We start from the raw sequence: 22974 nt of genomic DNA, 5'->3' as shown, positions 1-22974 counted from the left end.
CACGGCTCAGTGCCAAAAGCCTAAGACCCGCTGCCTGGCTGATGCAGAGATCAGACGTGGAGTCACACAGCAGGGAGGGTGGTCCCAGAGCCAGTGGCTGGGGCACAAATCAGGTGCCGTCATGATCACCCTTGGAATGCCCTTAATCCCCCATGAAGCACAGAACTGATGGCTCAGATGAAGCAGGTGGCTTGCAGTTCAAGGGCACAGCTCTTATTTGCTATGTACAGAGTAAAGTGAAGTGGGTTTGAGAGGCGATGGCCATGTATTCAATACTTCACCCACCTGAATGTGCAGGGACGGGCGGGCCCGGCCTAGTCCTGAAGGCCCTCTGCCGCTGGTGAGGGCAAAAGCCAAAGAATCGCAGACGCCGCTCCTGAGCAGTGTGGGGACTAGCAGCCTGGCCGATGCCCTGGGAGTGCCACCTGGCACGGTTTTAAGAGTGTCTCCAGGGCCGGCAGACTGAGGCAACTTCAGCTGTCACGGCTTGGGAAGGAAAAGGGGGCAGCAAGAGGGAGTGACTCAGGAGTATTCACTTCCCGACTTCTTTTCTGGCCACCTTCAGTTTGGGGGTGGGGGACTAGCGAGAGAAAGGCAGGGAAAGGCTAGATAGGTCATACCATTGAAGATCTCTAAAAATGGGTAGGGTGTAAAGAGGTAGAATCTTGCAAATGGAACCCCAGGGGCCATCTGCTGCTTTAGGGGGTTTTAGTTATTAGTGCTTGTGCTGTTTGTCTAAAGACACACTATAATCATTTTTTTAATCATTTAGTTAATCTAATTAATTAAAACTACATGCAACTTTTAACATGCAGTAACTAGCATAGCTCTCCCAAAACAGAACTCTCTAGCACCTGTGCCCAAATCCACCGGCAGGGCTGTGTGTGGGGGGGTGAGGCCAGTGGTCCCCTGTGATTAGGTGACTCCACAGCACTGACCCACCCTGGGATGAATCCAGGGGACCCACTCATGAATCTACATCTCCATCCTGCCTCGACTGCCTCTTCCTCAAAAGGCTCAAAGAGCAGAGTTTTTCAAACTGTGGTTCACAGGCCTCCTACGACAGAATCACCTGCTTAAGGTGCAGATTCTGGCTTCCGACCCCGGACTCCCAGAATCTGAGCCCTGGGTGCAGGGTCCCAAATCTGCATTTTGAAGGAGCTCCCACTCTTGTTTCAGAGCTACGGCATCACTCACGCCATGGCCGTCAGTGACACTGCCCATGTAGTGAACAGTACGCCCCCCACCTGCTGTGACAGGCGTTGTTGGCAACATGGGGAGAGGCGGATTCTCCCCAGTCTGGTGTTTCCTTCTGCGTAGAGGACAACATGCATTATCACCTCACTATCACACTCCTGGCCCAGGAGGCAGCAGCCTGGGTAAGTGGGTCTGCTCTGAAGACCCCCAATAGGGATAGGAGAGGTTAAAACCTTGACGATCAGCCCTGACTTCTATTCACTGTGCTTTCTGCCTGAAATACCCTTGCTGCCCTGACCAACCAGCAAACTCTTACTCATATGTCGAAACCCAGCTCAGGCATCTCTTGGTGAAGCCTTCTCTCTGGCACCTCTGTACCCATATGCATTTGCTGCTGCACAGACCACCCTGATTGGCCATGATCTTCCTCCTTTACTAGACCTGAGCTCCTCAAGGTCAGGAACATCATCTTATTGATCTTGGTGACCTCAAAAGACTCCAGAATGTCTGGAACACAGTAGGCGCTAAATAAATGCTGAATGGGGGAAGGATAGGGGAACATCTCCATGAATATGAGGTAGATCAGAGCATACAAGACCAAACATAGTCAAGGGGCCAAATGCCAAACACAGCAAGTAGTGGAACAGAGCGGTAGTGAAGAGTTCAAACATTTGGAGTCCAGTAGACAGACCTGGGCTTGATTCCTGGCCCTGTCTCTTCCTATAAGTGGCCTTGGACAAGGCACTTCACCTCTCTGGGCGTCAGCTTCTACAACCATCAAGGCCTCCTTGCTGGACTGTTCCAGAGATTTGATGTGATACCACATAGAAAGAGCTGAGCATGGTGCCTGGCACACAGTAAGCGCTCAACGGATGCAGGGCTAGCTGCTGCTATTATTATTATAAGGTGGTTGTTATGAGGGGGGCTATTAAAATCATTATTACATTATACAAAGAATATTCCAAGAAGGTAGGAAGGAGAGATCAGGCTGGATCCAAACAGTCATGAAAAGAGGACTTCACTGCAGGAGTTATGGGAAGGTCCAGAGAAACCACAGCAGGAAGTGGAACGTTTGGTATTAGCTGGGTGATGTCAAGCAAGTTACTTAATCTCTGTACCTCAGTTATCTCACCTGTAAAATAGGAGAGGCAATAGCACCTAAATACTTTAGTACCTACCTATCATGGTGTCGTTAGGAACAAACAAGTAAAAAGGTAGACAAAACTAACCTGGCAGTTCCCATGGATGACACAAGTGCCAGCTATTACTGTTATCATTGCCTTCACTAAATAACCCCTCAAAAAAATTCTAGTAACTATGAGGAGGCCCTTACAGACAAACCCAGGGTAAGGGGAGGGTGTTAAGTCTTGAAAAGAAGATTCTAGGCGCTCCCATGTGCGGTGCATGGCCTACATGCCTGGCCCTGTGTGCCGGCCTTCCTGTGACCCTCATACTCGCAGTAACCTGGGGCTGTGCACATCACTAGCACGGCACAGGCCAGGCCAGGAACTGAGGGACGCTCGCTCAGCAGCTCATCTGCAGCCAAAGGGCAGAGGCTGGCTCAGAGGGCTCCAGCCAATCCCCCACCTCGGCAGGGCTTAATGCGCTCTGCCTTTCTCAGTGGCGCCATCTGCTGGCACGTGGTGATGCCGCGCCAGGGTTTCACCGCATGACCACGCATGAAGTTGGGTGTCTTTTCACATGTTCAGAGCCATTTAAATATCTACTTTTGTGAGGTGTCTGTGAAAGTTTTTTGCCCATTTTTTCTAGGTAGAGAACCTTTTTCTTATTAATTTTATGGAGTTTATGCATTCTGAATACAAATCCTTTACTGGATATACCTATGACAAACATTTTCTCTGAATGTGGCTTGCCTTTTCACTCTCTTTACAGTGGTCTTTCGATGAGCAAAAGTTCCTAATTTTAATGCGGTCCAGTTTATCAATCTTTCCCTTGGACAGTGTTTTTTGTATCAACCTTAAGACATCCTTACCTACCCCAAGGTCATGAAGAAATGCTGTTTTCTTCTTTTAAAAAGTTACTATTTTACCTTTCACATTTTGACTTAGAGTACATTTGAAACTCATTTTTGTGTATGGTGTAAGACACTGGCCAAAATTCATTTCTTCCATATGGCTATCTAGTTGATTCAGCATCATCTACTGAAAAGGTCCTCATTTCTCCAAAGCACACCGATGTCACTGTTGCCATTAATCAGGTGACCACGCATGGGACTCTTTCTGGATGCTCTAGTTCCACTGATCTATTTGTTTACCTTTGTGCCAACACCATGCTGTCTGATCACTGTAGCTTTATAATAAATCTTGCAATGTGATAATGTAAGTCTTCCAACTTCTTTCCTTTTGTTTTTCTTTTATTATTATATTGGCTATTGGTCCTTTGAATTTCCATATATATTTTAAAATCACCTTCTCAACTTCCACAAAAATACCTGCTAAGATTTCCTTTAAGACTGCCCTAAACCTATAGCTAAATACAGAGAGAACTGACATCTTTTGGAGAGTGTAACATGATGACATTTACATTTCCTTCAAGGTTTGCTGGATAGGGGGCTTGCACATCTTTTGTGAGATTTATTCCTAGGTATTTGATGGGTTTTTTGATGTTGTTGTAAATGGGAGTGTTTTAAAATACTCATTTTCTAAATGTTTGTTGTTGGTAGATGGAAACACCCGCTAGATCTGAAGCTCTAAATTCCCACCGCACTGGCTCATCTTTTTGCCCTCACGATGCCCTAGCACACTGTTTCAGGTAATCTTTTTGGAAGAGACCCTCAATATATGTTTGCTTAAATGTAGTGGGGGGAGAAAAGAAAGAAAGCTGAATGGATTAAAGATTAATATTTTAATGCTGCATCTAATTCCAGGACTTTGGAAGATCAAGTAATTCACTACCTCAGAGATACTAATATAGTTTAATAACTTTCTGGTCTTAAACGTAACACTCATTTTAGAAAGGTTGGAAACCTCAACAACAACAAAAAGAGAAACGGCAATTGTCAATCATGCCACTGCCCAGAGATGACCACTGCTGGAGTTGCAATCTATTTCCTTGGGTCTTTTTCTTTGCTATGGATATTAACATAGTTGAGCTCATGCTGTATGTCCATTACCATGCCCATCTTTCTTCCCACCTCTGGCTAAAATAAAAGCATTTTTGTTATTGGCAACTGTTCTCAAGCATCAGTAGTGACTACGTAGTACACCACTAAAAGGACGGCACAGCAGTTCCTGGGCATTAGATTCCTAGTCGCTCAGATGATTAACAAGCTAACAGCCATCTCTATGTGCAAAGCTGTGTTCCCTATCTAGATAAGATTCCAAGGACAGTGACAGATTTTTCTCTTACAATGATAGTAACTGCTACAATGATCACATTTTCTCTCAAACTCTATGTGTGTATATTTTTACCATCATCATCATAAAAACAGTTGCAGCCTCCTGGGCTTCCCTGGTGGTGCAGTGGTTAGGAGCCCGCCTGCCAATGGAGGGGACACGGGTTCAAGCCCTGGTCCGGGAAGATCCCACATGCCGCAGAGCAACTAAGCCTGTGCGCCACTACTACTAAGCCTGCGCTCTAGAGCCTAGAGCAAGCCTAGAGCCCATGCTCCACAACAAAGAGAGGTAACTGCAATGAGAAGCCCGCGCACCACAGCGGAAGAGTGGCCCTCGCTTGTTGCAACTAGAGAAAGCCTGCGTGTAGCAATGAAAACCCAACGCAGCCAAAACTAAATTAATTTTAAAAAAATAAATAAATATAAAAACAGTTGCAGTCTCCTATTGCCAGGCCCTGTTCTGAATGCTTCAGATGTGTTCACTCATTAAACCCTTACAACAATCCTGCAGGGCTGATGATCTGGGGAGCTGAGGCTCTGGGAGGCTAGGACCCACCCAGAGTCCCAACACAAGGACAGGGCACCCAGGCAGTAACCCCTTGCTTGTAACCATTATACTACAGAAGATGCAAACAATGAGTTAAACGCTTTTATTAGCCAAGCACTTCCGTGAAGTTATGAATGCCTAGCACACAAGACAACCAAATAAACAAACTGAAAAGGCATGACAACACGTATCAGATCTCAAGATAAGTGCTTATCACTGACCCTTATTCCACTTTACTGGAAGAGAGCCGGCATTATCATATCTCCAGAGGAAGTTCTGCAGAATGTAGAATCCCAATTTCAGACTCTTGCACACGAGCAAACTTTACTTTGAGAGACAAGCTTAGGAGTTTGAAGCGCCTGGAGACAGAAAAACTGCAGCCTGTTACCAACGTGCAACCAATACATTAGAGGCTCATCACCAAGGACCACGGACTGTAAACAAATCCTTCCTCCACAGACTCTGCTTTCTCAAGAGACTCACTTATTTCACAAGTTAAACCATTACAGTTAATAATAATTATGTCCACTTCAGAGACAGAAACACTAAATTCAAATTCATACAAGTTTTATGACTTGTATCATGTCTCTTAGGATGCTCCCATTGGAAGATACTGAAACATGCGCAAGCTAGACTACTTTGTTTTTTTGTTTGTTTGTTTGTTTTTTGCGGTACACGGGCCTCTCACTGTTGTGGCCTCTCCTGTTGCGGAGCACAGGCTCTGGACGGTCAGGCTCAGCGGCCATGGCTCACGGGCCCAGCCGCTCCGCGGCATGTGGGATCTTCCCGGACCGAGGCACGAACCCGTGTCCCCTGCATCGGCAGGCGGACTCTCAACCACTGCGCCACCAAGGAAGCCCACTAGTTTGTTTTTTAATTATTGTTCTTTATTGAGCACTTGTAGAAGCTTCCAGCTTTACGTACATTCTCTGACCCTACCCTCAAAACAATCGTAGAAAGCAGGTGCTCTCACTATATCCATTTTACAACTGAGGAAACTGAGGCCTAAATTCATCCACTTAAGTTCAAACCCACATCTGTCTGACTCCAGGATCCAGACCTCTGACCCGTAAGCTGTCCAGCCTAAGAAGTACCACCCCGGGGAAGCTTGGTGCCCATCATCCGGCCCCAGCAAGACCGAAGTCTGCATCCGTAAACCGAAATCTCATCCCCTTACTTTACAGATGAGGATACTGAGACTCTGAGAAGCGGAGCGACTTGCCCAAGGTCACACAGAGAGGAGCTACGGGGTCAGGGTTCGAACTCAGGCGCCCTAAATCCAGAGCCCTAGCGCTTAACCGCCGAACAGCCTTTCCCGAGCGCCTCTCTCGGCCCTCCGCCTCCGCTCTCACACTTCCCAGCGCCCCCGGCCAGGGGCTATGCGCCTCCATCCCCAAGTCCAGCCCCGCGGCCTCCCCCTTCTGCCCCCAGTACACTCACTTGAGGTGGTCCAAGGAGTGGATATTGCGGGAAGACTTGCCATGGCCCCCGCCCACCCAGCTCCGCGAGCGGCCAAACATGTCGGCGGCCCCGGCCAGTCGCTTGCCTCACGGTCTCATGCCCAAGCGGCCGAGCGGCCAGGCGCCCGCGGCGGCGGCACAAGCGGAGGAAGCAGCGGCTGAGGTGCTCGAGAGACTGCCAACCACCTTCCCCCCGGCCCACAGTCCAGCACTGACATTCAGCCGGAACCGGCCCTTCGACCGCCGCGCTTTACGGCGCCGTCACGAGGAACGCTGGGAAATGCAGTTCGCCCGCGAGGCCCCCGCTGACAAGACTCTCCGAAGGAACTACAAGGCCCGGAGTGCATCACGCAACTTCAGGCCGGCGACCTTGGAAAAGAGGCGGAGCGAGAGGAGGACAGTCCGCAGTATCTTAGGGATAGGCGGGAATGGGAAACCTATGGGCGGAGCCCTGAGAAACGAATCCGTGAAGATTGGGGAATAAAAGTTACCACAATATTAACAATTATTACCTTTATGATAAGACTAAGAATAGCTGTTGCTTGGCGTATGCCGCGTGCCACTGCCCTAAGCGCTTTACATATATTGTTATTTAATTCTCACAACATCCCTGTGAGGTGGGTACTGCTATTATCCCCATTTTACCCAGGAGGAAACTGAATCACAGAGGGATTGACTTGTCCAAGGTCATACAGTTAATAAGCGGCAGACCCAAGGTTCAAACCCAGGCACCCTTATTTTTATGCCCCAACAAACGAAACTTCACAAAACCGGTAACGTCCTGGTTTGTCCTCACAGCCTTTTTTTCTACTTCAATTAAAAAATAAATATTGAAAGGCCTTCAAGCAACAATGTACCAAAACTGAATGTCCTGTGCTTTCAGAGCATTTCTCTGGTCTTCGCCGAAAATCCATGCCATTTCCAAAACAACCACACTTATAAAAATAAGGAAACACACAGCTTCCTACACCAGCCAAGAAGATGTATCTAAATTTCTCTCCTGTATCAGGAGTGGGAAGCTCCATGGAGGCGATACTGCCCTGTTCACCATTCATTCATCCATTCATTCATTTCTACACCTCACAGTTATCTAAGGTCTACTGTGTCCCATTAACTGTGCCCAGGACAAATTGGGCTAAGGGTCAATATTCTCCCCAGTGCCTAGCACAAGGTTTGGCATATAATAAATGTTCAACAAATATTGTCAGAGTGAATAAGTGAATGAATGAAGATTTGTTTCACCTTCAGCAGTTGGAGGGTTAATGGTTTGCTGTGTAATTCACCCAAAGGGGCAAGAGACAGTCATGGAGAAAAAAGGGCAGGTTCTGGCCTCCAAACACACACAGGCCCAGCAGCTTCCAGGGTCCTCCTGTTTCTCTGGGCCTCAGTTTCCTCATCAGCAAAAATGAGTAACATACACTTCCCCATCTGGCTCCAATTAAGCAATGCCTGTAGAGCACCCAGCTCAACGTGACCTGAGATTTAAAGGTCTGTGGACTCCTTTGGGAGCCACCTTGGGCAAAATCAGTCTCCTGAAGGACGTACAGGGGTTACCGCTGGGGAGGGGAATCAGCGAGTGGAAGAGACTCACTTTTCTGTGTACTTCTTGGTTGTTTGAATGTTTAACCACGTGCACTATTATTGTTTTAAAACGTGTTTTACAAAGTAAAAACAAGAAGCAACCCTAGTGCTGCAGGTCTGACCTGCCGGGAGTTTCTTTACTCAGGTGTCACGGAACCCTATTAGGCAGATTTCCATCTACCAAAATCCCCGGCCCGCCCCGCTGAGGGGGCAGACCTTCCAGCAGCCAGAATTTGGAGAGATGAAGGGGGCACTGATTGATCTTCCCCACCGTGGAAAATTGCCACTTTAGGAAAGGCCAAAATTTTCAAGGTAAAGTCCACCGCCCCGCCCCCCCGCCCCCTTTTTCAGCAGGTAAACTGAGTCCCAAAAAGGCGTGACGCCAGTACTCAAGTCCAGCCGGGTGCTGATGAAGCTCGCGGTTACCTTCAGCTTTTGTAGCCTTAGGATACGTCTAGGTTTGAATTGCGTTCTGACTCTTTCCCCTCCCCCTACTCTGTCGCGGATTCGCAGAGCGAATTGGATTCCAGATCGGCCCTGAATCCGGAACTAGTAAAGCAACTCAGAAGCCAGCGGCTCTAGGGGCGGAGCGAGGCGGTACCCGCCCCCGGACGGCTCGGGCCAGTGAGCTCGGACGTTGGGCGAGCCAATGAGCGAGGGCAGGGGGCGGTGGGCCAATGAGCGCAGGGCTGCTCCGGAGGCGGTGCTCGGAACGCTACCAGGAGGGCGACGCGGCGGTCGCAGCAATGGGTGCTGGGCCTTCGGGGGTGCGCATGGGGCTCGGGGAACGGCCGGGAGCGGCTGAAGAGACCGTCGCCGGGACTGGCCCTTGACGCTGAACTGCGGTGGGGTCCCCGCAGGCGCTGCGAGGGCCCTTGAGCGGGAGCGGGGAGCATCGGAGGAACCGGGCCGCTGCCGGCCACTTCAGGGGCCCGCCTGACCGTTGGGTGGATCGACAGTGCCGTGTGGGCACCTCTGGGGGTGGGGTGACCCTCCTGGCACGTTTCGGGGGCCGGGGCGCCTCCGCAGGGGCCGACGCACATCCCAGGGGGGGCACCGCCGGGGCCCAGCGCTGCCTCGGCCAGCCCCCGGGCGCCCCTGGATGGCTGAGCTGCCCTCTCGCCGGCCGCCCGGGCGCCGCAGCGGCTGAGCTCGCTGGGATCGCCGGGCCGCCGCCGCCCTCGCCGCCCCCTGCATGCCCGGCGCCCGGGTCGCGGCCCACCTGGACGCGCTGGGCCCCTTGGTCCCTTCCGTGCCGCCGCCCCTGCTGCCCTCTATGTTCTACGTGGGCCTGTTCTTCGTCAATGTGCTGATCCTATACTACGCCTTCCTCATGGAGTACATCGTCCTTAACGTGGGCCTCGTATTCCTGCCCGAGGACATGGACCAGGCGCTCGTGGACCTCGGCGTGCTCTCCGACCCCGGCTCGGGCCTCTACGATGCCGACTCGGAGCTCGACGTCTTCGATGGTTACTTGGAGTAGGCCTGGCTGCTGTCCCCCGCTCTCCCCACGACCCGCAACCCTCGGCCCGGACCGGAGCACGAACCATGCCGCCGCTGCTGTTTGAGGGCACCGTCTGGCCAGGGATGGGACTCCCAGGACGAGGCCCTCTTCGGCCTCCGAGGCCTGTAAGTGCCCTCTGCGCAGGATGAGGACGGGTTGGGGCGCTGGCGAGGAAGAGGGAGGCATCCCAAGCCGGACACACACCCCTCCCCCAGGCTTCTGGTTTCTCCATCCACCTCTTCCAGGTCTGTTTGGATGCCAGGAATGGCTGGACTCTTCTTAGGACCTTAGTTAGGGCAGGAAAGCTTCCCCTTAGTGAAGGTGACAGCTATTGAAGAAGGGAAGGGAGGCAGGACCTAAGTCGCTTCTTGGTTAGCTGTAGTACCAACTGTCAAAGCCTTTGCACCCAGATACATTTGAGACAGGCCTGTCAACTCCTCCCCCCATCCTTAACCTGTCTTGATGGTGACCTTGGCTTTTGGGGGATTCTCATTATCCTGGAAGGATAAAGACTTGCAGCGTTAAAAGAGGTTGGAAGCCAGGCACTGATCACCTTTGTCCTGTGGCCCCTTGGGGACTGGGTGGGGACTGAGAGCAAGGGCTCCAGGCTGATGCTGTGAGAGGAGAAACCTCCCTCAGCACAGAACCCTGTACTTCCTTTGGCATCGGCTGGGCTGCCGTTTTGGAGTCAGATTTCAGAGTGCCAGCAGCTCCAATCTTCAGGGGCTGCCAGTTTCGCAGGCTGCTTTCACAGACCAGGCCAGCGAGGGGGTTGGTGCTTGGGTGGCTTTGCCTGCAGTGTTTGCAAGGCAAACTCAAGGGGCTCTTGGGCCAGCGGAAGAAGGGACCACAGGATCATTGCACTGAGCTGTTAAAGTCCTGCCTCTGAGCTGCCACCAGGAAGCTGTATCCAGCCCCACCTTGTGTGTTTCTGGGAGGGAAATGAAGATCCAGAAAGGAGGAAGATTTGGCCAAAGTCACAGGAAGGAAGAGAGGCAGCTGGACTAGAGGAGAGAGGGCCTGGTGAGGGTTCATCGGACAGGAAGGAATTCCTCGGCTCAGCCCCTCAGCTGGACGGTGCTAGACACAGGTCCTGAGTGGCAGTGGCGGGGGGATACTGAGGTGGTGGGCAAGGGCTCCTTTTACCTTTTTTTGGCGGCCCAGCATGTGGGATGTGGGATCTTAGCTCCCTGACCAGGGATCGAACCCGTGCCCCCTGCAGTGGAAGCATGGAGTCTTAACCACTGGACCACCAGGGAAGTCACAAGGGCTCCTTTTGGAAGATGGACACTAATGTCACTCACCCCAAGCATGCTACGTTTACCCCCCTCTTCTTGCCTATCTTAGCCAAGATGACCATAGTCAGAGGGTGATGCAAGGCGGGCAGGACCCACTAGCAGTGTCAACCTGAGGGGCTGACAGTGAGATTTCTTTGAAGAAAGCTTCATTTGAGCTCAGGGAGACCTTAGCCAGGGCCAAGGGCCAGGTGTAGCATGTGTCAGCTGCTCTGCGTACCTAACCAGTTGGCCTGCCTGCCTGCCATCCATCCATCAATTTGTTCTTTTATTAAACAGATATTTACTGAGTACCTAATGTGCTTGGCGGGTGAACACAGTGAACAAGACAGACTCAGCACCAGCCCTCCTGGCACTTTGTGAGAAGAGGAGCAGGTTCCCAAACAAGGCAGTGAGATTTTTTGAGAGCTCTGAAGGCATGGCATCCTCTATTGTGTTCATTACTATTTCCTCGGCACTTAGAACAGCACCTGGCATCTAGTAGGTGCTCAATAAATGCCTCGGTAAGTGAAGCAGAAGACTAGAGATAGGCTGCTTCAGACAGGGGCTTCAGAGAAGGCCTCTCTGAGGAAATGACACCTTTGAGCTGAGCCCTAAATTGATGGAAGGAGCCACATGTAAAGATGTGGAGAAGGGCTTCCCTGGTGGCACAGTGGTTGAGAGTCCGCCTGCCGATGCAGGGGACACGGGTTCGTGCCCCGGTCCGGGAAGATCCCACATGCCGCAGAGCAGCTGGACCTGTGAGCCATGGCCGCTGAGCCTGCACGTCCGGAGCCTGTGCTCCGCAATGGGAGAGGCCACAACAGTGAGAGGCCCGTGTACCGCAAAAAAAAAAAAAAAAAGTTGTGGAGAAAAGCTATCCAGGCAGAGGGACCCGCAGTGCCAAGTACGTGGAGGGGGAGGGGCAGGGGAGAGAGTTGGTTCTTCCAGCAACTGAAAGGAGGCCAGTGTGACAGGAGAGCAGCCCCAGGAGAAGTCAGTGAGGTGGGCAAGGCCAGATCATGCAGGACCTGGGAGGCCCGGCCACGAGTGATGGGAAGCCATCAGAAGGTTTTAGGCAGGGCATGAGACAATTCCAGTCCACATTTTGCAAAGAGAACTGGCGGTTGTGGGCAAGATGAGCCGTAGGGGCAAGTGCGGAAATAGGGAAGCCAGTTAGGAGCTGGTTAGTTGCTCAGGCCAGAGGTGATGCAGGCTTGGATGAGGCAAAGTTAGTGAAGGTGGAGAAACACACAGAGACCAAGAATACCTTTTGGAGGTAGAACCTATGGGGTCTGTTCAGAACCTGTACTGAGTATTGATCATACCACACCTGGTTCTAGACCTTTTGCATATTCACTCATTGGGTCATTCAACAAACGTTAGCCCTGCTCTTCTGCCAGGCCCTGGGGATTCTAAGATGAATCCCTGCCCCCAAGCCAAGCTCTTGACTTTCAGTCAGTGTAACTTGGTGAAGAATGTCTTATTTTATCTCTTCACATCAACAGAAACACTTCCCCTTCCAAATGAAAACATTGGCATACTCTGAAACAAAAACTGAAGCCCAAATGCTTTGGCATACTTTGCAGCAAACGCTGTTTGAGCAGAAACACCAGGAAGTGTGTCTCAGGGACAATCTTGCAAAGCTCTCAAAGTGACAGTGCCTGACTCTGGCAGGTGGGGAGGCCTGGGGCTGTGGGAAATACTCGTCCCTCCTTGCTCAGTCCCAGGTCCAAGCCACCAGATTCGGGTGGGGGAGGGGTGGCTAGCAGCAGGAAAAGCCTGTGGGAAAGATTAAAGATGATCTGACTGCACCTCCTGTCCCGGCCCCTTTGCATAAGCAGAGGAACACTGGTAGTCAAATCTCGCTCCTTCTCGCTCTTTCTCACGTAGGCACTATCTGATGTTACACACAGGCCGATCCAGGAAACACTGACTAAGGGCGTGGGCACGCCAGGCACTGGGGACTGGGGTGATCTCAAGATGAAAGCTGCACTCATTTCACTCACTCTCGTTCTCTTTTCTCTTTTTTCCACATAATTCAGTTCCTCAAACCTTTGTTGAGCACCTATTTAAGGAGGCAGTATTAGGGTCATGATCAGGAGCAAAGTCCCTAGATTCAGATGACCTAGGTTCAAATCCCAATCCTTGTGACCTTGGGCATGCTACGTATCTCCCCATGTGTCAGATTCCTCTTCTATAAAGCGGGGATAATGAAAATCTACCTCGTTCTGAGGACTGAATGAGATAGATGTAAAGCTCTTAGACCGTCCCGTGTATGTAAGTAATATATTAAAATTAACCACTATTATTGTTAACAGTCAGACATAATGGAAGGTGTGTACACTTAGTCCCTTGTGAATGTATAAACCTGCACGTACACTCATGAATGAATATTTATATGCCACAATGAGCAAAAGAGGACTAGCTGCCTGAGTGCTGGGTGGGTCCCGGTCGACCAGGACAGGCTTCCCACTCTGCCTTGCTGGCCTGGGACGCTCAAGAGACCTTTCCCACTGCCCTGTGGTCTCTAAAGGCCACCAGGCCTAGAACCCAGGAAAGCTGCGGCTCTGTGGTCTTCCTAGAGTGTTCATCGTTGCCCAGGAGCAGGGAGTGGGGATCAGGAGCTCCCACCTTCTCCGGGGAAAGGACCACTGGCCCAGGAGCTGGGGAGAGTCCTCACTTCCCAGTGGTTCCAGTGTGGAGGCAGCTCAGCTGGATTGATTTGTCCTGATGAAAGCAGCTGGTGCCTGCCAGCCCTCTCTTGCCACGGAGGGAGGGCTTTGGGAGAGGAACCTCTCTGTGCTGGAAATGGAGAGACTGGAAAGCGTTGCCACAGTCAGCGTCGCCTGGTGGAGGCCAGATTTGGAGCTAAGGGTAACCAGACTAGTCTACTTATTACAGGGTTTCCCTGGTGTCAGTGTCCCGACTGGGCGCTACAGCTGCTCCTTCCTGATCTGCCTGCCCTGGTCCGTTGGTGCCAATCTGTGGCCTGTGCCATCAGCCGAACACCCAGGTTCGGCATATGGCTTCCCTGCTCAGAAACCCAAACCTCCCTTGGGGACAGTGGAGCTCCGGAGGGGTGGGGTCAGGGGAGCCAGGTGGGAGGCTGTGGCTGTCGTCCAGGTGAGAGACAGGGTGGTAACGAGGGGAGGCATGTGCACCCCCTGTCCCAGCCGGCTCTCCACCTCTGTCCTGACGTGAGGCTGCCTTGGAAGTGTGCTGGCTGCCCCTTTGGACAGGAGGAGACCCCAATCTGTGTCTCAAGACAACTGAGATGCCAGGGCTCCTGCTCCCTTGTGCCTGAGTTATGCGAACTGGAGACTTCATCCAAGGCAAACCCTCACAGCCCTTGCATCTGTTTTATTGAACGAAGAAATTAAGGGCTCCTATCAACCTGACCGTTTGTATTCCTGGTTTATCTGCTGTTGTCTGCCCCCTCCCCACCCCGGGACTCCTGAAAGCATAGTTTGCTTTTGGGAAACCAAGATCACAATAAAAGGGACAGGAATCCTCATCCCCATCTCTCAAATAAAGGAACTGAGTCTCAGAAAGGGACAGTGAGGGTCCAGGGGTACAAAGTGAGTAAGACAGCGGAGCCTTCTGACCGAGTGCTGACGGAGGGTGCAGGGGGCCTCCAGAGGGGGACTCCCAACCTCCGTCCTTGGAACACCACTCACCTGGCTCTACCAGGCCTGCCTCATATGTACTCTCACTCCTTTTTCTGAGGTTTTTTTTTAAACTTTATTTTGAGATAATTTCATAATTACGCAAAAGTTGCAAAGAATTCCCTTATACACTTCACAAAAAATGCACCAATTGCATCAATTCACATTTGCCACGTTCGCTCATGTATGCAAAATGCTCACTCTGTGTGTACATGTGTATATATTTTTCTGAACCATTTTTGAAAATGGATTGCAGACATGTTCCTTTTCTCCTAAATATTTCAGTGTGTATTTCCTTAGAACAAGGACATTCACTTACATAATCACAATACAACTGTCAAAATCGGCAAATGTAACATTGATACAATCGTATGACCAATCTAAGCTATGACCATTCAGATTGCATCAATTGTCCCAATAGTGGCCTTTCACAATAAAAAGGGATGGGTGGGGGCGGGGGGCAGTTGAGGTACAGGATCCAACCCCAGATCACGCTTTGTATCACTTGTCACATCGCTTGTGCCGTCTTCAGTCTGAACAGTCCCTCAGTCTGTGTATCTTTCATGACTGACATTTTTGAAGAGTACAAGTCTGGTGTTTTTTTATTTTTTTTGTTTATTTTTTGGGTGTGCTGCGCGGCATGTGGGATCTTAGTTCCCCGACCAGGGATCGAACCTGTGCCCTCTGCGGTGGAAGCACAGAGTCTTAACCACTGGACTGCCAGGGAAGTCCAAGAGTACAAGTCTGGTATTTTGTAGATTTTCTCTCAGTTTGGGTTTGTCTGATGTTTACTCTTGAGATTAGATTCGGATGGTGCATTTTTGGCAGGAATACCACAGAGAAGTGAGTGTGTGTCCTGAGTGCATCGTATTGGGGGACACGTGATGTCTGTCATCACTCATTACTGGTGATGTTAATGCTGACCACTTGGCTAAGGTCTTGTCTGCCAGCTCTCTCCACTGCAAAGTTACTGTTCTTCCCTTTATAGTTTAAGTACACTCGTTTTAGTGCTTCCTTTTTTAAAAATCTACTTTTTGTGTGTGAATTTATTTTTAAAAGAATGTTTATGTCACTGAAAAGAGACAACCAGCATCACTTGGCATGGATAAAAATACTAAGTGCCAAAGTCATTAACTTCTGGCCAATTACTGAAGCCAGCTAAGGCACAGGGCCCCTGGTTCTTCGTTAAAAAGTCAGGTTAGCAACTGTCACATGATAAACTCCGGCACCAAAGTGAAACTTTCTTGTCCAAGTAATCATAAAGATTGGCTAAGAACCGAAGAAAAGCCAATCACTAGCTCACTGGGTGTGTCTCAGTGTTATCTCAGGCCATCTCCATGTACCCCCTAAGACTGGTGCTTCGAGGCTTTGAAGTCAGACAGACTTGGGTTTAAATCCCAGCTCCACCAACACCTTGGACGAGTGACTTCACCTCCCCAAGCCTCAGTTTCCTTCTCTGTAAAATGGGGAGGATAGTAGTTAGTACCTGCTGAAGGGCTCATGCACATTAGATGAGATGCTGATGGTCGTGTAGTTGGTTCTTAATGATGCCATCAGTGTTGGTGGCGTGTCACACCCAGAGGAGGCTTGGCCCAGGAAGCCTTCCCCTTTCTCAGGCCCCCTTCCTCTGTGTGAGGGCCAGTTACCAAGGAGGGTGTGTCTGTGTGGGCAGCCTTCGAAGGAGCCCGAGGGCCGTGATAACTGGTGCCTGGGAGCCCAGGTGATGCTGGTGCCTTCATAGTTGTCAGGCCCCAAGCCTGGGGGTGGCTGGGAGCAGGTTCCAGTTTCAGTCACCCCCAAAGGGGCAGGCTCCATTCCTGGGAATCCTTCCTGACAGGGGGCTTAGCTTCCCCTGAGCGTCACCCCATGAAGCAGGCAGCACAGCACTCATTAGCTCCATTAGACAGGGCCGAAAACTGAGGCTAGGGGAGGTTCAGGGACTTGCCCTAGATACCAGGCTGTGAGGTGGACGAGCGGGGCCTCCTGGCCACATTCCCAGTGCTTCCCTCAGTGAGGTCCTCAGGCGTCCTCAGGTCACAGGCATCCCCGGGAGGCAGTGAATACACCAAAGCCTAGTGTGACCCACCTGTCGGTGTCCTGCCCCCTCTTGGGCACTTGCTACCTTTCCCTTTTGAGCAGAGAAACCAGGCCCAGGCTCCCTTTTTGCAGGCCAGGGGTATCTGGCTAGAGTTAATGGTTTCATTTTCATCATTTGTTTTTAGTGTTGCTTTCTGTTTATGATAAATGATACTGTTTTTTATTCATGATAGTGACATAAAGATTCCTTTGAAAATTTTGGAGTTTGAGGAAAAAAGTGCCTTGACTTAAAATACTAAATAAATAGGAGTCCAGGTGGTTCTTGGCTGTGACAGGACTCAGGAGGTGTTGGGCAGATGCTGCCCTTCAGAAGGCCTCACTGAGTCTGGGGTGCAGGCCAGCTGGAGACATGTACTGGACCAAGAATCTTCACAGAACCCACGGCTGAGGAACACCAACAGCTGACATATCATCCAGAAACTCTGGAGAAACTGGCCCGGACACTGGCTTCCATCAGGAACCTGGACCCAGGCAGACAGGCAGGATCTCCTTTCCCACCCCTTCAGGCCACGCGCTCGTCAACCGGACAAGGCAGAGGCCTTCCTGTTGCGTGGCCCGGCGCTGAGACGGCAATGGAGACAGTGGGCAAATCATATCTGGGTGACGTCTGTCTTTAGCCACTTTAATTGGCTGGTTGGTACGTTGAGAAAGAGGAATAGCCATGGGCGTCCAGCTGTCAAGGTCTTTGGAGGAGGAAAGGGCTGCCCCTTTCAGAAGGCCCCCTGCACTGAGGAGACCCCCCGCCCCTGCCCTGTGTGTTTTCTAGGTGGGGACACGGAGGGGAGGGGCCGTGTGTACTGGGTATTGCAGGCATTCCACCAACACAATTTCATATAATCCTCGTAACAAACAGCCAGATGAGGTAGGCATTGTTTCAGGTGGGGGCACAGCTCCAGGGAGACTAGGTGACTTGCCTGAGGTCACACAGCTAGGAAGGGGCAGAGCCAGAATGACTCGAGATGGGCCAATTCCAGACCTTGCCCTGGCTACCCCATGGGAGCAGGACAGTGGGACGGCCCAACTGCAAAAAGAATCCTCTTCCAGCAGGTCCAGAGCATCATCCCACCAGCACCTTTAAGACACAAGGTCATTTTCTCCCTTAAGCCAAACCAAACTAGGCAGCATCTCCACAGGGGTATCCAGCTGAGACATTGCTTCTTAAAATGGATCAAGTGCCCAGCTGTCATTCTGATGACAAACCAGTAAGCCAGCCACTCCTTCTGTCCAGCTCTGGGGAGTGGCCTGGAATGAAAGGTTACAGTTTCAGAAAGAAAGAAAAACAGCCAAAGCCAATAGCTGGTGAGTCATGCTCTAAGGATGTTAGGAGGTTGGAGAAGCCAGTGCCTGGACTCTTAAGCTGCAGCCTCAGGGTGCTTCTCAGCCCGGGGCTTCTGATGCCCAAGGAAAGAGATGAACTAGATGCTGAGCGGAACTGAGATAGACGTGGCGTCAGACCACAGAGGTTCAGACCCTGGCTCTGCCATTTACGAGCTGTGTGACGTTGCTCAGTCACAAGCGTAACCTCTCTGAGCCCCATCTGAAATTCAGGGATGATGGTCCTCCTTGGCCCCGCCTCCTAGGGTTGTTTTGAGGAATATACGAGCTAAGCCATGAGTTAAAGCAGATAGTACAAGGTAAGCACAGGTACTTGATAAATGTCAGCTGGTTTGCTATGAGACCAGACCTGTAATCAAAGGAGCAAAGGGATTGACCTTTAACAGCCATGGTGTGTGGCACAGAGGAGAGGACCCAGGACATCCGCCAGCCACAGATACAGAGGCCTGGGGCCACATCTCTGTCCTCAGTGTGCTGTGTGGCTTAGGGCAGGTCACCGCCCTCTCTGGGCCCCTTCATTCTCTGTGGAGTGACCAACTCAGATCAGGGTCTCCTAAACCTCATATGACACCATCAACAATTTCTGCTCTATCTGCTCGTTGCCTGAACAGTTACTTATGCAGTTATTGTCTTTAAACCGGAGGCTTTTTTTAAAGTGAAATTCATGATGTGGAAAAAGAGGAACTTTATAGTATTACTATCAGAAATGGAAAACTGGCATCATTCGCCATAAATAGAGGTGACCCTACAGATAAACAATGAGAACGAGAGGGCGTTAGTGAATTCCAGCTGGAGCCGGCACCTGCAAGGCTCTGCACCTGTTCCCATCGGAGGTCAGCACGTGTGACAGAGTCGCGCCAGCCAGACTGACGCTCGCCTGGGACTCAATGCTGTTTGCTATCACGAGCATTGGGAGGGGAGTGAGTCCCTGTTCCAAGGGGTGGTCCCATGTTCTCTAACAGCCCTTTCGCCCAAGTCTGAGATGAGCTCAAGTACCATCCCCTGCCTTGGGGAGTGCGCAGTGAGCCCTGGTAATGCTGTATCGGAATAAACAGTTCTGCTCCAGTTTCCTGGATGCCAGTGCTCTCGGCAGCACCACTGCTGACCCCAACAGGGAACCCCAGAGTCTCCTTGGAGGAGGGAGGTCAGCCAAAGGTGGACTCCTGGCAGGACAGGAGGGGAACCCACGAACACCTTTCTGGAGGGCCGAGCTCTCTGATGCTCTGGTTTAGCCCCGGCTTCCCCTCCCGCCTACCAGGTCCAGTGGGGAGACCGGATGGGGCCCGAGGATGAGAGGACTTGCGTGTGTCATCAGTGGGAGCCGAGGAAGATCTCTGAGCGGTGGAAGGGCACGTTCCTAGCTGACACTAGGAGGTGAATCTGGCAGAGGACGCAAGAAACTTGGCCGATTTGGGCCCTGCTCACCTCTCCAGCCATGTCTCCCCCATGGCCAGCCTTCAACCCCTTACTCTCCACCCCAAACCAAACTACAGGAGGTTCCAGGACCTGATCACCAGCCCTCCCTCTACCTGGCATGTCCTTCGTGCACAGCCTTCCCCAGACTCTGGGCTCCATCCGTCTCCTGTGCTTCTTTCCAGCGTCAGTGTGTTAACTTGGGCTAAAATTGCTCACTAGATTGTGTGTCAAAGGCAGAGGCTGCACTCATCTTAGGGTCCCCAGTGCTCAGCTCAGGACATGGCACACAGGAGGTATGAGATTATGTAGTGTTTAAGATCTCCAGCAGGACAAAGCCCTGGAGAGCTGAGCATCCTTAGACAAGTTTCTTACCCTCTCTGAACCTTAGTGTCTTCATCTGTAAAATGGAATCATTATAGTACCTAACTCCTGGGGTGTTGGGAGGGTTGAACGAAATGGCCTTTGTAATGCTCCATCTCAGGCATGCTCTCCGGGGAGCAGACCCTGGGACGAGGGTTCAAGTGAAAATTGTTTACTTGGGAGGTGATCCCAGGAACTACTGGTGGGGAGGGGGGCAGTGAGACAGGGAAGGGATGTGTCGTCTAGCAGGTTACCACCGCAGCCCTGGGCTCAGTCCTGCTCAGGAGCTCTGGGAACCAGTGTAGATGGAGAATATGCCTCAGAGTCATCCCAGCTGCTGGGTGAGAGAGCTGGGGTATTGATCCACCAGCTTTCTGGCCGTTACTGGTTGGAAGGCAGCTGTGGGAAGCTCTGCCTGCCCTTGCAGCCTGGGGCCCAAGCAGGCTCTAGAGGTGGAGAGGCCTCAGGCAAGGAGGGGTGTCCCTGCAGGTGGAAGCTGCCAGGTCAGTCGGCCTCGGGAGGGTGAGTGGAGGAAACGGGGTGAGGCACCCGTGCTCTGCCTAGGGCTCGTGGCACACAGTAAAAGCTCAGGAAGTGGCAGCTGCCCTGACTGTGATTGTCTGCATCGCTGTCACTAGTCCACCGCCAGCCCTGCTTGTCACAGTTATGCAGCTTTGGCTTCTCTGAACCTCTGTTTCTTAGCCTATAAAATGGGGAGATTCATGGTTCTCAGTGGAAGCAGTTCTGCCCCATTGGGTGGCCCCTGGAAATGGGGCGAGGGGACATTTTTAGTTGTCACAGGGACTGGGAATGCTACTGGCACTTAGCAGTCAGCGACCAGGGATGCTGCTAAGCCTCCTGCAGTGCCCCGAACGGGTCCTCCCCCGCCCCCACCTCATCAGAGGATTGTCCTGCCCCCAATAGCAGCAGCGCCTGACGAACAGTAATACACGCTGTGTTTAATGTATACGTTTTATCTGATGCTCGATGACATTTGCGGAAGTAGGCTGAGCTGGCAGAGGTGAGGCTCAGAACTGGGGCGGGACTTGTGGAGGCTGTAGGGAGGGTGGGCGTGGGAATACGAGATGCTGCAAACATATTAGCACCCGGCTGGACCTAGAGAGAGAAAGGGACAGTAAGTGAGGACGTGCGGGGAGCCAGGCGCTGGGGATGATGCCGCGTCCTGGGAGAACGAGGCAAGTGGGGCTGCTGAGTAGCTTGGCTGTGGCCACAGCCTTCCTGTAGGCTGCGAAGCATCTTCCGGGCAAGGTGGGAGCTGCCGCCAAGCCCTGCCCACTCGCCAGAGCTGACTCAGCTGCCCTAGAGCTCAAGTAAGCCAGCAGACCCCGGGTGACCCTGCAGCAGGCTGCCCTCCTTCGTCAGGTCCCAGGATCCCCCTCCTGGGGATTATCTCCCAAGATAGTGACAGTCCTTCCTCTCCCAGGTGAAACTGCACCACTTCTCCAGCCTAGGGTCCTTAGAAATCGGACACACTCATAAAAATTTTTTAATAAAAAATTATAGGACCTCACCCCCAGCCTGAAGTTTCTGGTGGTTCCCCAAATTCGAGCCTCCAGTTGGGTGGTGGGGCGGTGCTTCCGTGCTGGTAACGCCCCTCTGTCCCTCTTGTTAGGCCTGCTCCCCTCGAAAGCCCTGTGCCAACAGAGAGGTGCCCGTCCAGACCCAGGATGGTGGGACAGAGAGATTGAGACTGGGTGCCGAGGTCCGGAAGGCACGCGCCCCTGCCCAAAGGGTAAGGCAGGGGCGCCCGGAGACCTTGCCCGCCTGCAGCGTCGCGCAAACGGCCTTGCCTTGGCTTCCGAGCTTTCGCCGTTGCAATGGATGTTTACAGGAACCCAGCCAGAGTCTGCCTCCCTGCTCTTCACCCCCGGCTGCATCTGCTTCTCCCACTTAATCTTCGAGCGGACGACTCCCAGCTCTGTTTGGTGCCAGTGGAGCTCTAAGCCCAACGGGGTTTGGCCCGAGGCCGGGCTTAGATGCAGCCATTGTTTCAGAGAGTGACTCAGAGGAAAAGAAGAACACCTGGGGGACCGAGGGTGGGGTTTTGACTCATTCATTTCAAATTGTTTGCTCTCCATCAAGTTGCCAGAACTGATACATTGCACCGGGGACAGTGCTCCTCCAGCCAGAAATATTTTTCGAAAATGTGAGTGGTATGAATACTTGACTTCGATAAACCTGTAAAAGCAATACTTAGGAGGCTAACTTCTTTCAATTAAACAAATGTATGCAACTCCAACCCCTGGGGCCCTGCGGGGGTGGGGGGTGTTTGTTTTGTTCTTTTCCTTTGAGATTCCGGAAAGGAGTCCTTATGGAGAACCTCATGGTTGAGAAAGGGCAGAAGGGTCAGGGCCTCCCCAGTTGGAGATCCAGTGGGGTTTGGAGAGTCTGTCCAAGCTGCGTTGGTGTCGGAGTCCCAACCCGGCCCCCTCCCGGCTTCCACGAGCCTGACAAGCAAGGGCCCACCTTGGTTGTGGAGAGAAAGTCCTGGTGGCCAAGCTGAAAATCAGGCCTGAATCCCAGAGCAGTCGGAGGTGGGGATCCCCTGTGCTGGGCACATGGTAGATCTCCCCTAAAGATGAGGGGAGTGGGCGGGTGAGGGAAGGAGCGAGCAAACGAACGACTGAAGTTGGGTCCACGTGCAGTAATTCTCCCCGTTTGCAGAACAGCTGATGCTTTTCAAAGTACCTTCACGTATATACTGTGTTGAACAAGGAATGGGTGGTCAGCTCCATTCTACAGGTGAGGAGACCAAGGTGTGGGAGAGGAAAGGTCCAGCAGAACTCAAGAGAAGGCAGTTACATACCACCTGTCTTCATGTGATTCTAAGAAGGGTTGCTAAGGAATGTGAACTGGAAGACATTCAAGACAAAGGGGAGCAGGAGAAGGGAGACATTTCTTTGGGAGAGAGGCCTGAGGGGAAAGGCAAGGGCTTAAAAGGTGCATGGCCTTGAAGTCCACTGAACGTGGAACCATGCCGTCAATGGACAGTGTGTCTCCAGACGTCAGCTGCCTTGATTCCTCTGGGCCTCCCTTCTCCCACCCAGCAAATGGGGAGCAATTCCAGCATTTGCCTGCAATTCCGGTGCCTATGCCTGCCCAGTGACCCTCCAGAGAAGTCAGAAGTGGAGTTTGTATCTTGACTCCCTCTTTTACAGG

At 51.8% G+C, this 22974-nt stretch overlaps 2 protein-coding genes across 8 annotated transcripts in view; one reads left to right on the top strand and one right to left on the bottom strand.

The window, feature by feature from the left end:
• CLEC16A (C-type lectin domain containing 16A) overlaps positions 1-6792 on the bottom strand; it is a 205077-nt gene extending 198285 nt beyond the window's left edge. For 6 of the 7 annotated variants that reach the window (XM_060122711.1, XM_060122715.1, XM_060122712.1 and 3 more), the window contains exon 1: positions 6540-6792. In XM_060122711.1, the coding sequence (XP_059978694.1) occupies positions 6540-6619 (80 nt within the window). In that variant the 5' untranslated portion in view covers positions 6620-6792. Of the gene's footprint in view, positions 1-285; positions 387-6539 lie in introns of those variants that run through there. The other variant, XM_060122716.1, reaches the window with a different exon arrangement.
• Positions 6793-8839: 2047 nt separating this feature from the next.
• Positions 8840-21717, top strand: DEXI (Dexi homolog). Its single transcript, XM_060124917.1, has 2 exons — positions 8840-9769; positions 21428-21717. The coding sequence occupies exon 1, from the start codon at positions 9336-9338 to the stop codon at positions 9621-9623; it is 288 nt and encodes a 95-aa protein (XP_059980900.1). The 5' UTR covers positions 8840-9335; the 3' UTR covers positions 9624-9769; positions 21428-21717.
• The last annotated feature ends 1257 nt before the right edge of the window (positions 21718-22974 follow it).

This window comes from Lagenorhynchus albirostris, chromosome 15, assembly GCF_949774975.1.
Source record: "Lagenorhynchus albirostris chromosome 15, mLagAlb1.1, whole genome shotgun sequence".
Taxonomy (NCBI): domain Eukaryota; kingdom Metazoa; phylum Chordata; class Mammalia; order Artiodactyla; family Delphinidae; genus Lagenorhynchus; species Lagenorhynchus albirostris.
Note: the sequence above shows the minus strand (reverse complement) of the source record. Positions and strands in the feature narration are given on the sequence as shown.

Coding starts and splice junctions, on each gene's coding strand:
- DEXI (XM_060124917.1), top strand. CDS start 9,336: ATGCCCGGCGCCCGGGTCGCGGCCCACCTGGACGCGCTGGGCCCCTTG.